Below are 12,655 nucleotides of genomic sequence, written 5' to 3'. Positions count from 1 at the left end.
GTCTCTGCTGGCAGATGTCTGGTGTTGGGTGGCAGAAAGAAGTCATGCCAGCAAAAAGGACAGTTTTGTCTAGCAAATGGATATTTGGATTTTATGTGCTATAAGTACCATAATTCTCCATTCGGGGAGTTCTACATCCCCTGCAGGCACCTTACAAACACCTCAACATGGGCAAAAGGCCTACATTGAATGGCTTTGAGACTCAGCTAGGTCATGTTTCCCCAGCTGTTCCTGTCCTGGTGCTAGCTGAGAGCTTTATTTCTGGGAAGGAAGATTGGGAGGATCTCGGCCTAGCTAAGCCTCAAAGCCTTCTTATTTAGGCCTTTCTCCCAGGTTTATCACATTGAAGTGTTTGTAAGGATAAGTGTTTGTAAGATCCAAAAATCCCATCTCTGTTTTTGTTAACTACTGTAGACTTGCTTATGCCTGTAACCTAACCTCTACACTTGGCACACAGCGGAGGTAGGATTGGATTGCGAGCTCTTCTCACCGGCATCTCTCTGTTTTAAATACCACCAATTTACCATGTTGGACAACTTCCTGAATTCCAGAAGAGCTGCCAGGCATTTAAGTAGCAAAAGCTTGTCTTATGAAGCCAAGTAGGGCCCCTGGCAGCATATCCCAGCAAGGTTTCTAGAGATATACCCCCCCTCCTCCCCAAACAAAAATTTATAGGTAAATTCCTGGCCCTAGCATCTGGGTTTTCCAGCTGCCAAATTAAGTTCTTTTTGGTGTCACAGCTGTTGACTGTTTCTCTAGGAAGGCAAGAGGAAGATAAATTAGCAAGGGGCATGTCAGCTGTAGCAGGAAAAAAGTGTTGAAATATTCAATTATGATCATTTCTGTGGCTAATTGCTTATACATGTGCCAGAGCCTGCTGTGCTGGTAGTACCGTTTTTCTGGCTCAACAAGTATGCACGAAATCTGTAGTCAACAAGGAAAGACAGGTAAATACAGAGTTTATAGAAATGAATGTAAAATGAGTTTTGTTTGGTAGATTTCTTGAATTAAAAAGGCAGTATGAAAATACCTGTCCAGTGGCTTCAAAATAAGATTTTAACACCTTCTTCCACATTATGCAATCAAATATTTATTTATTTACATTCAACCAATCAGCCATCACTGTTTTATCTATTCCAGTGTGTAGTCTTTGACCATGGAATCTGATTCCTTTTCATTACTCCTCAGGTACTTTCTTAATGGGTGGTTGAAATCTTGTTCGATAAGTTCTGCCATGTAACTCTGGTATGTCATCAGACACAACTTTTTTTTTTCAGAAATGAGAAAATTTGATTCCCTCCCAATGAGATTCCAAGGCTCCCATGGAATCCCTTTCATCGTGGAGGAGCTGTTGGGAGGCATGTGATGGGGAAGAGACTTTAAATTCCAAAACCCGCTACTGCTGAGATGACTTTTCTTTGATTTTCAGAAATCAAAGACTCCCTTCCCTATCCTGTGGCCCCGAGTGGCTTCCCCATGACAAAAGAGATTCCATCAGAGCCTCAGGACCTTCCAGGGCGGGATAAAATGTTTTATTTTTGATAAAACATTGCGGCTGATAACACCCTCAGTTATACATGGCACATGCTCATCCCTTGCAAGGACCCCCACATTGCACAGTGTTTAAGCTGCAGCTTAAATGACCTCAATTAAATGACCTCAGTTTGATCAAAGTCAACTCAGCTCTCTATCCTTCTGAGGTCAGTGTACTGAGTACCCAATTTGCTGGTGGGCAAGCTGTTGTTTGCATAATTACATTGTAAACTGCCCAGAGAATGCTCTAGCGCTATGATGCGGAATATAAGCCAAAACAACAACAACACAGCAAAGTATGGAACAGAATTTCAGGCAATCATTTGCACAATATAAGAGGAAGACATGTTACCTCTCCCCACACAGGGAAGCAAGTGAGGAGTACCAAGAAAAGGTTGTTGTGGATCTTCACCTGCTTATACAGTTGCTCCTGTTCTGGGTTCCAATGAGTCAGTCACATTCTCTCATCCAGGATATTTCATTCTATTCCTCCACCAACTTCCTTTTTCTCTCTTTTTTCCCATTGGTGCTCAATATTACAAGTCAAAAGAACATGATATGTGCTGACTTTGGTGTCTCTGTGTGTGGTGACCACCCTCTTTATCTTGTCTAATTAATTATTCACCCTGCAAGCCATAGGGCTCCCTGAAGCTTGCTGAGATATATATCACAATTGCTACTTAATAGAGGTAGATTAAGAAGACAATATGAAATAAAGGAGGAGGAGAAGGAGGAGGAATACTACCATGGCAAATGGTCAGTTGATAAAAAGGTTTGTGGAGAATTTGTAGTTGGCCAAATCATAATTTGGTTGCCCTGGATGCAATTCTCAAGGCAGAAACCGGTGTATAAATAGTCTGTACCTAGAAGGCTTCCTTGAGTAGCAAAAAAGAGGCAATTGTAAAAACACATTACAAGGAGAAGTGTGCGTCATTAGGATTATTTCTGGAATGTAAACAAAGTCTTCCTCATTCTCTTGTCTAATTCCAGAGTTACATACAGTATCATGAAGGATACCATACCACTTAGAAAGAATCATTTGTAAGAGAAGGAAAAACATTTCTCTGGCCATGTGTTTTGCCGCGTTTTAATATATTTGCCCCCATCCAGTCCACTACTGACATCACACACCAATTTGGAACTAGAAGGGCTTCTTGCGACTGAGAAAGGAGCCAGAATTAAGTTTCATCAACATCATATTATTGGAACTGAACCCCTAACTCTGCCAGCCATTTCTCTTATATGTGCAATGACATGCATGACAAGATGGAACCATAGCATTGTAGAGTTGCAAGGGACTCCAAGGGTAATTCAATACAGACTCTCAATGATGCAATTTAGTAAATGGAAAGGTAATGGATCCCTGACAGATGGCCATACAACCCTGGATGGAAAAGCTCAAAGAAGAATCTACCACACTGTAAGGCATCCTGCTCCATAATCAAACAGTATCAGGATGTTATCCCTAATGTTTAGCCAAAAAAACCTGGTGGGAGCTATTTAGCCAACTATGATGGTGTCCAGCAGAAATGCCCCCACACATCATTGTCAGAATTACTCCTCCAAGAATGAGTTGAATGAATGAATGAATAAATAAATAAATAAACAAACAAACAAATAAATAAATAAATGATGCAAGCTGAATGAATGAATGAATGAATGAATGAATGAATGAATGAATGAATAAATAAATAAATAAATAAATAAATAATGGAGTCAATGTAAAACACTGCCTTAAAGTCACATTGATTCAGAAGATGACCATGGTCAATAGTATTCCAAGTTATTGAGAAGAAGAATACTGAGAAGTATTCAGAAGAATGAATAAAGGGCATACTTGCCTGTCTTACTCCTCAGATATGTCATCCACCAAGGTAGTATCTGTTCCATAAGAAGGCCTGTCAACAGACTGAAATGGAGCTATATACATAAACTTCATTAATTTTGAAATGATGATGGGCTCATTAAAGAAGAATCGCTGATCAAATGCCAGAGATAGAGCTTTCCAAAGTATGTGACCTCTTTTCAAACACAATTAATGTCCTACACATTCTGGCATAGGCCATTAATTGTTAAATAAATGAGTGATGTATATGTGTGCACCAACCCCTAAGTCTTTGTTTAATGGATTTAAATGAATGCAAATCTCTCCACCAGTCACAAAGCCAACACCACATAATAAAGCTTTAAAATGTGATCTTACTTGGCTGAGATTTATCTTCAGTATCATTTAATCTTTCCATGCAACGCTCTTACAGACATTTGAGAACAATGTGTTTTGATGTATTTTAATTTCTCCAAAACAATGCATTATTGTTCCCAGCCGGTTTTTATAATATGTTACCTTCATGCTTCATCTTCCCATTGTATCATTAACGTTAATGTTCTGTTTTATTCTTAACAAGCAGGAACTTCCATTACTCTAAAATGAATAAATGAATTCCAAAACTGCACTATATTAAAATATATACAGTACACTGTTGGCATGCAATGCTCATATATAGTTTCTTTAAGAGAACTCGATAGAGAGCAGGATAAAAATCCAGGTATATCTATATATCTATGTCTATATCTATCTGTCTGTATGTCTGTCTGTCTGTCTGTATGTATGTATGTATGTATGTCTGTCTGTATGTACAGTATATGCACCACAAATACTTCACAACTTTCAAGCACAGATAAAGCATTAATTTAATTCATTCACTTTCATTTCAGTCCTTAAATTAGATTTAGAGGAAGATAATATTAACCTACTGCATTACAATTTGGTGGGATCATTATTTATTCTGATCCTGAAATCAAAAGCAGTTTTTGAAAGCATGCTTCACTCAGTACCCAGTTTAGTTTATCTCAGATAAATTAAATTAAGACATCATGGGATGACAGCTTAGAAATGAAGCGGCAGTAATGGAGAAGTGTACAATAATTTATGTTAGATTTTTATATTATCCAAATAGATTTTTTTTTTATTTGAAGCCTGCCATTATCCGTTCCCAGCACTCATTTTTGTGCATGTCTTCTCTGTAGTTTCATTTCCATTTTTGGTCCCATTATTTTTTCATTGACTTTAACATTCATGCCATAAATGATTATATATAACATTGGTGAGTGGATTTGTATCAGCTCCATATATCAGAGAAGAGATACTTCTTAACATATAAAATGAAATCTAAGTGGCAAACAGTCTCAATCTAGGTAGAAGATATTGGTCGGAATCCTATTATTCCCACCAGTTAAGCAATAGGAGTTCAAGTCCAATAATATAAACTTCAGTAGCAAATTGCTGCTAGTTCAGAAGTAGGTGGTTGTGTTTTGGTTTGCATGCCAGATTGGCAACTTGGCAGATGACAAATGAAAGGACTGACTTCTTAACTAGCATAAATTATCTGATGAAATTCATTATATTAGAGCCAATGCAAATATCTAGTAGTAATTGGGGAAGCATTTATAAATGGTTCTGCTCTATTATAACATGGTTTAGACTTTGCAGGGTTTCCAAATCAGATTTGGAGAAGGACTTCTAACAAAATGTTCTTGGAAAATGCACACATTTTTCTCAGGCTCTGCCGTGACACAGTGATGGAGCATTTGTTTTTCTTGATTGCTTTGCTACTACTTCTTAACTTCAACCTAAAACCAGCTGTGAGTCCCAACAACAGCAGGCTTAATTCAATTGGCCTGCCGGGTAGACGGGGCTCGTCAGCCTTGGAAGGCAGCCCATCTAGGAGAAGGAAAATTCCGATTTCAAACTTCCACCGCCTTGTGGCTATATCCACTGATGGAAAAGGCTTCAGGAGTTAACCTCCAGGCAAAATCTGGAGCCAGAGTCCCGGAGGCAGTTCGTGTCGTTCTGGCAACTCCTGTGACATCGCTGGAACCAGTTGTATTGGCTCTTGCCTTTCCACTGGACTATTTCAGCGACGTGGAGATAGGGGGATTTGCTGCTTGGGTAACAGCCTATCCTCTATATTATTTTACCCAGGCTTCGTGCTCTGGAGAGGACACTCCAGCTTCGCATACAGCGTCGAAACAACACAGAAAGGGATTGCCACTCTCGGAATTGGCCTTCTCAGCCACACTAGATCCTGTTCCAAGTCCTCCATACAGAGCACATTACCATAGTCTCTTGAGATTGAAGGATTCCTAACAACAATTGGCCTGGTCTAGTTGTGAGCTATTAATGGCTTTCATTCACTGAGTTAATGAAGTTACATGAAATGCTACACTAAGTCTCCATTGATTCACATGACCTACTCTAGTTGGGACTAGCAAGTCAACTGTGTGCTATTTCAATTAATTTAAGTATCAGTCAAAAGATGCTGTATTATCTTAGGCAGCAGGCCCATTTTGGTGTAGTGAATAGGGTGATAGACTAAGACATAGGGGACCCCGGTTCAAATCCCTTCTTGGCCATGGAAGCTCACAGGGGGGCCAGTATTAGTAAAAATACTCCTTAAATATTTCACTTACCTTGGGAGTGGCATTAGAGTTGCTGAAAGTCAGAAGTGACTTGGCAACACAGAACACATGATCTTGGGCATCCTCAATTTAAAACAACAAAAGAAGTACAGTGATGCTTACCTCAAGTAGAACAGTTCTTCACAAACTATCCTGAAGATGTGCATACACATTGTACACTTTCAAATTATAATATTCCAGAGGTGAAGTGGCAAATTATAAGTTGGAACCAAAAGAGAAGCAAAATGGCAGGCTTACATCAGAAGTCTAATTGATTGAGTTATGGAAGGTGTGGCATGTTAAATATTCACCCAGGTATACTTGCTTAGGAGGTCAACTACCTTCTCTAACAAAGTCCTATGCAAATACTTAGAAGAAAACAAGAATGTTTCTGTATTATTAACAGTGCAAATCAAATCACACACCTCTTGTTTCTTCAGTGGCAGAACCATTATCAAAAAATGCAGCATGGGAGAAGAGGGGTCTCTCACTCTCTCTCACCCTCAACCTCTCTCTCTCTCTCTCTCTCTCTCTCACACACACACACACACACACACAGAGAGAGAGAGAGAGAGAGAGAGAGAGAGAGAGAGTTCATCACATTCTGCCATTGGGCTATGGATGTTCCACTGGTGCAAGTGAAGACTTTTTCTTCTTATAAGAATCTCCAGGAGGGGACTAATGGTAATCTACTACCATGAAAACAGGAAAGGAAAGTCTGGTGACACCTTAAAGACTAGCAAATTTTATCTGGGATAGATGTTTATAGACCTCAGGCCATTTCATCACATGAATGGAATCACAAGGCATGGCTTCAGTCAAGTAAAAATTGTTGGTCTTTCAGGAGCCACAAATCTGTTTAGTGTTTCTTCACATAATGGTATGACACCTGCCAGGGATAGTGTCACTAATACAGTGGGCCCTCGACTTACGAACTTAATCCTTTCTTAATCCATTCCAGCATTTTAAAAAAATACCAAAATAAAAAGAGCAAGTCCCACGCAATTGGCGGCTTCGGAGCTTTCAAAGGGCTTTCCCCAGCATCGGAGGAAGCCCTTTGAAACCTCCAAAGGCAGGGAGGAAGGGCAGGAAATTCGAATTTCCCGCCCTTTCTCCCTGCCTTTTTGGCTTCGTAACTTTCAAAGGGCTTCATCCGATGTCAGGGAAAGCCCTTTGGAAGCTCTGAAGCTGGCAATTGCGGTGGCTGGGACCCCCAGGGAGGTCTCCAAGGGCTTGCCCGCCACCATGGGAGACCTCCCTGGGGGTCCCCATCGCCGCGATCGGCGGCTTCGGAGCTTTCAAAGGGCTTTCCCCGACATCAAAGGAAGCCCTTTGAAAGCTCCAAAGGCAGGGAGGAAGGGCAGGAAATTCAAATTTCCCGCCCTTTCTCCCTGCCTTTTTGGCTTTGGAGCTTTCAAAGGGCTTTGTCCGATGTCGGGGAAAGCCGTTTAAAAGCTCCAAAGCCAAACGGCTCTCAAACGACTTCTTCCGCGCAGTTCGTAACTCAATTCCGCATTCGCAAGTAGGGAATGAGATTCCCTATGAGATCAGGTTCGTAACCCGAAACGTTCGCAACTAGGGCCGTTTGTAAGTCGAGGGCCCACTGTATTACAACAGGAGAAACTGAAATCTGGTTTCTCTGTGCACAGTAGGGTTAAGGTCTCTTCTGCCACAATTGGTGAAACTAGTAGTGGGAGGATGGACAGGGAGAAGAAACTATCAGACAACGGTGATTTTGAACCATAGAAGGAAGGGGTGAGATATTTGATTGGTTGGATTTATGATACCAGTTTAAGAAAGTCTGCATATTTCTTCACGTACAAGGCAGAAAAAACCTTGGGATTTATTTATTTTTACTAGAATGTTGGAAACCCAAAGCTGAGTGATTCATCCATGCTGCTCACTTTTATGTCTTCTGCCACTGAAGGAAATGTATGTTGATGTCATCAAATGGCACTCTTCTATGCATCATTATATGTCTTCATCTTTTATGAAGAAAAACAATTGCCAATAATAGCTCTTAGCTTCAAATCTGTCTGCTCCATGTTGTCCCTTTGCTTTGTAGAGCAAGCCACTTGAGTAAGTTCAAAGATTTTAACTCAGATCTTAGCCCTGTCACATTCTATTGCCTCATTTTTAAAAATAACCCAATACTTTAATGAGGAAAGACACTGACGTAGATGGTAATTTACACAGGGAAATGCTGCAACGTTTTCTACAAATGTCCCTTTACTTCAAAACAGACCTTCCATATCTTTTTCAGTGCTTAATTTGATCAGTTTGATTTCATGACTGCCCTTCGATTCTGGCACATTTTAAAAAGAAAAAACTACAATGGACCCTCGACTTACAGACGGCTCGACTTACAGACTTTTCGAGTTACAGACTTCTATGGCTGCAAAATTTAGATTCGACTTGCAGCCCGAGAATCGACTTACACACCAGAAAAAAACCAAAATGGAATAAAAATAGAATAAAAACCACTGGTTATGGGATTAATCGGTTTTCAGTGCATTGTAGGTCAATGGAGATTCGACTTACAGACTTTTCGACTTGCAGCCACCATTCCAATACGGATTAATTCCTTAAGTAGAGGGTCCACTGTATGCACACCATTGTAGATTTCCATCAAATGGAATCAATTAAAGAACAGAAGGATGCTGGAAGAAAGCTTTTTTTTTGGCACAATGTTTGTAATGCAGGCCTGAGCCAAAAGTTTATGGATGAATTTTTCTTTAAAAAAAAAAAAGGGGGGGGGAGTTAAACCTTTTGCTCTTCTCCAAAATAGATTCCTCCTTAATAAACAACTTTGGTCTGCTTTATTCCTCTCAAGTCTTTCACCCTTCAAACCTGAATGGCTAATAATGATGAGATTATATATTGCCCTATGTTTTTCTTTCCTGTAAAGGTGTTTGGATCATATTCTTTGAAGAAATAGAAAAATCTGAATTTCTTCTTGCTAGCTCATGTTTCCAAAAGAGGTTGTTGAGAGACTGAAGAAAATGTAACATAAATAAGTATGGAATTAAAGATATCCAAATTGTTGGGGGATTTCTCATTAAGACACAGGATATACCACTTAAGCTCATTATCCCAGTAAAGCTGCAATATTATATTGTAATGACATTCACAATGTTAATATTTTCAGAGTGGAGCAATTCAGCACTCAAAAGGATGTGCTTAAATGAACACATCTTGGTAGCCATATTTTTGGTGCATATGAAGAAAATATAATGCACATTTTTCCCACACACAAACACATCACTAGCCTCAGCAATAAATATATTTCCAAGGGAATATGTGCTTCATCCTGTTGCAACTTTCAGGAGGTGCAAAACTATTGTTTTTCACAAAGTGAACTCAAATAATTTCTTTCCCAACCCGAGTCATGGTGGAAATATTGAGCATTTAGATTGCTGGGAGCTCTCTCCTCTACCAATATGAAGTGTTGTAGTTTGGGCCAATTTTACCTTTTTTTTTTCAAGAAAGTTCTTAAATCCTATATACCTATACCTAAAAATATGTCTTGTGCAAAATAGTAGAGCTTCTCTTGAAGTAAACATGTGTCGGATCAGACTGTGAGTGACCTTTTTTCTAGTAGTCCATAGAGTTTCATTAAGACAGCAAATGGCTTCAAGCCAGTGGCAAAGGTGATTCTGATGTAGTGGGGGCAGTGAATCTATTCCAGATGGAATTCACTTTGAACTTTACAGGAATGAATTAAAAAATGCTGAAACCTATTCTTCAAAATAGGTGCAGCACCGTGGACAGCGCCACAACATGTAAAGGAAGTGGCCAGCCAGATACTGTATGGGAAATGTTTAAATGATAGCAAACCCTATGTTAACTTAGTACTTCACTTAGTATAGCTATTTCTCTCCATTTAGGGAAACTAAACCAAGTAACAGTAGAGAAGATGATGAAAAGCAAGAAAAGAAGAAGAGAAGAAATTAAATAAAGAGATATCCCATCATACACAACTCCGCTAATAGGCTATTTTTCATCAAATTGATGATCAGAAAAAAATTAATAAAGTACAAAAGAAAACGTTTAGGTGAAAGTTCTGTAATCCCTATAATTTTTCAATGTGTCAAAAAATGAGCAGAATCAAGACTGCATTTCTGTATTCAAATAATTCTATTATGAAGTAACAGATTCTGGAATCAAGAATAGAAACTCTATTTGGAAGAGCAGAAATTGAACCTGAGAAAGAAATAAGAAGACAGAAGAAAAAGACCTTTTGATGTATCTTGTATTATACTATAAATAGAAAGATATTTGTTGGTTCTTGACATTACCTGCTTACCTGTTAACTGCCGAATCTCAGCAAAAATTGAGAAGGCTGCTCCTCACTTATTAGCATGCACTTGGATCCCTGGTTGTTCAGGATCACAAAATGCACCTGAGAAACATACACACACTTAGAGTAGCATTATCAGGAACTAATGGACTCTGATGCACAGAACAAACTGTTGATTTATCACTGTGTCTGAAGATGGCCAACAAGTCAAATATTTGCCTAGAAAAGAAGGCCTGTAAGTTCACTTGTCATTACCATTTCATTTGTTAGGCTCCCAGACTAATTTTAAAATGCCCTGTTTGATGTTGAAGTCATCCAAAGAATTACAACCCACTGATGAGTGTATGAAAAAGATGTCTTGCAATTCTTCAGACCTATGCGCCCTGTGAGATCAGTGGAACAGTGGCTGTTATTCCAGGTTAAGAACTGTCCTCCAAGAGAGTCCTGTTTTACTATAAAATATTCTGGAACCATATACGCTTTTCTTTGGGTAGTGAGAGTTTTCTATCTTTCTTCTCTATCCCCCATTGTGGGTTTTTTTTTCTTTTGTGCAGTTGACCATTTGCTTACTCACCAAAGGTAATTCATGTGAGATAAAGACCTTGCACAACTCCCCAACACACATACACAATGCAGAACTTGGACAGGCGTCAGTGTCATCCTAACATATTTTGAACAGTTACCTCTTTACTAGGACCAACAACATAAAAACCATTTTGGTGCAGCATTTAGACACCATTTCCACTCTTCATCTATCCCATTATTTCCCAGACTTGAGAATAGATGGATGAAGACATTCCAAGGAGGCTGTGCAATGGTGAGCTTTCCACAATCAAAAATGTACATTTTTTCATTAGCTTCTACATTTTTATTCTCCCATTTATACTGTGAAATTAATTGAATGTATTTTTATTAGTACACATTAATGTGTTTAGCTTTAACTTTAAATTACTATTTCATTTATTCGTTAAAATGAGTTTGTAGAGTTTTATCAAAGTTTGAGGTCTTAACAAAAATCCCAAAAGGGGGCATGATGCCAACGTGTTTGGAAGCCACTGATCTACCCCATCCCTCATGGTGCTCTCCGAAACTTTTTGGCTTACCCTGTTTCATAGCATGATTAGCCCTGAATATTGTCAAAGATCGCCACCAATACATACTGCTGAGGCCGCAAAGGATGAAGCAATTATACACAAGTTATGGATACGTAAGTATATTTTATTTTGATTGTTCAAACTCCTCAATAATTTATTAGTTATAATTTAATGAAAGGTTTGCTAATTCAGTTGATAATAGTGAAGAATACTTTTCTGGTTGCTTTTATAATGAATAAACATTCCCCCCACTGCAGCATAAGTAATCTCAAATATGGCAATCTTCTGAGGCAAATGTACATACTTTTTAATAGAAGAAAGATAAATTAAACTAATTGTCTATGTAGTGTGTATCCAGACAATATATATTTATTTATTTAATTAAATAATGTTGATACCAATGAGATGCTGATTGGTTTGTAAACTGAACCTTCAGTACATGAAGAATTCCACAGGGCCTTTAAAAAGAAGAAAAAAAAATGATAAATGGAGTCTTAAGAGATTACATTCCATGCATCACTGCTGGCAGAGACAGAAAACAATATTTGAATTTCACATGCTTTGTGCTCTGAAAAGGCTGCATTAAAATATTTAAGTGTAAAACAGAATAATAAATGATTCAAATAAGTGTAATCATGCTATAAACATAATCTAAAACACACTATACGTAAAGAAAGCATTTGGACAAAAAAAACCCCCATCCGGTATCTATATGAAGAACACAATTAGGGAATAATCAAGCATCAAAACAAACAAAACAAACTGAAGAGAATTAACTAAATTATATTAGCTTCCTGTTGCTTTGAATCCAATTAATGACTAATATAAAGGAAACCTGGTTATCCCACATACTGAGCCCAACAAGCAAATCTGATGAGTTAGTGGTTTCATAGTCATGAGGAGAATATGACTAGCTCTCTGACATAAACAGTGCAAGAGTAATCAGGCAGAAAAGCAAGTAAAAAGGGGTGGGGAGCATTCATTCATATGTTGTAAATGAAATTATGTATTATAGGCATATAGCTGAAATACCGATGGTATAACAATGTATGAGGAAAACTGATGAAGTCAGCATCACAAAGTGATTTTTAGAATTTAAGTAATTCCTATTTCTGTATTCCAGTTTCTGTGCAATCTCTTTCATCATGTGGAAGCTGTGGGAGCTGAAAGATGGTAGGAGGAAGTCTTTCATTATTGAAAATTGCCACGAGTGGTAATATCATCCCAGCAGCAATAATTTTAGAAAATTAAAGACTTCCTCCTCCCATCC

The 12,655-nt window shown here is 38.5% G+C and overlaps 1 protein-coding gene across 4 annotated transcripts in view; it reads right to left on the bottom strand.

Moving 5' to 3' along the window:
* The window catches only part of CCSER1 (coiled-coil serine rich protein 1), an 833,168-nt gene that overhangs the window by 311,191 nt on the left and 509,322 nt on the right, over window positions 1-12,655 (bottom strand). Inside the window, exon 10 of one of the 4 annotated variants that reach the window (XM_020796509.3) lies at window positions 2,828-11,843. The exons of the other annotated variants lie outside the window; for them this stretch is intronic. Coding sequence (XP_020652168.3) covers window positions 11,763-11,843 — 81 coding nt within the window. The 3' untranslated portion in view covers window positions 2,828-11,762. Of the gene's footprint in view, window positions 1-2,827; window positions 11,844-12,655 lie in introns of those variants that run through there. 4 annotated transcript variants of the gene reach the window in all.

This window comes from Pogona vitticeps, chromosome 5 (genome assembly GCF_051106095.1).
Source record: "Pogona vitticeps strain Pit_001003342236 chromosome 5, PviZW2.1, whole genome shotgun sequence".
Classification (NCBI taxonomy): Eukaryota; Metazoa; Chordata; class Lepidosauria; order Squamata; family Agamidae; genus Pogona; species Pogona vitticeps.
Note: the sequence above shows the minus strand (reverse complement) of the source record. Positions and strands in the feature narration are given on the sequence as shown.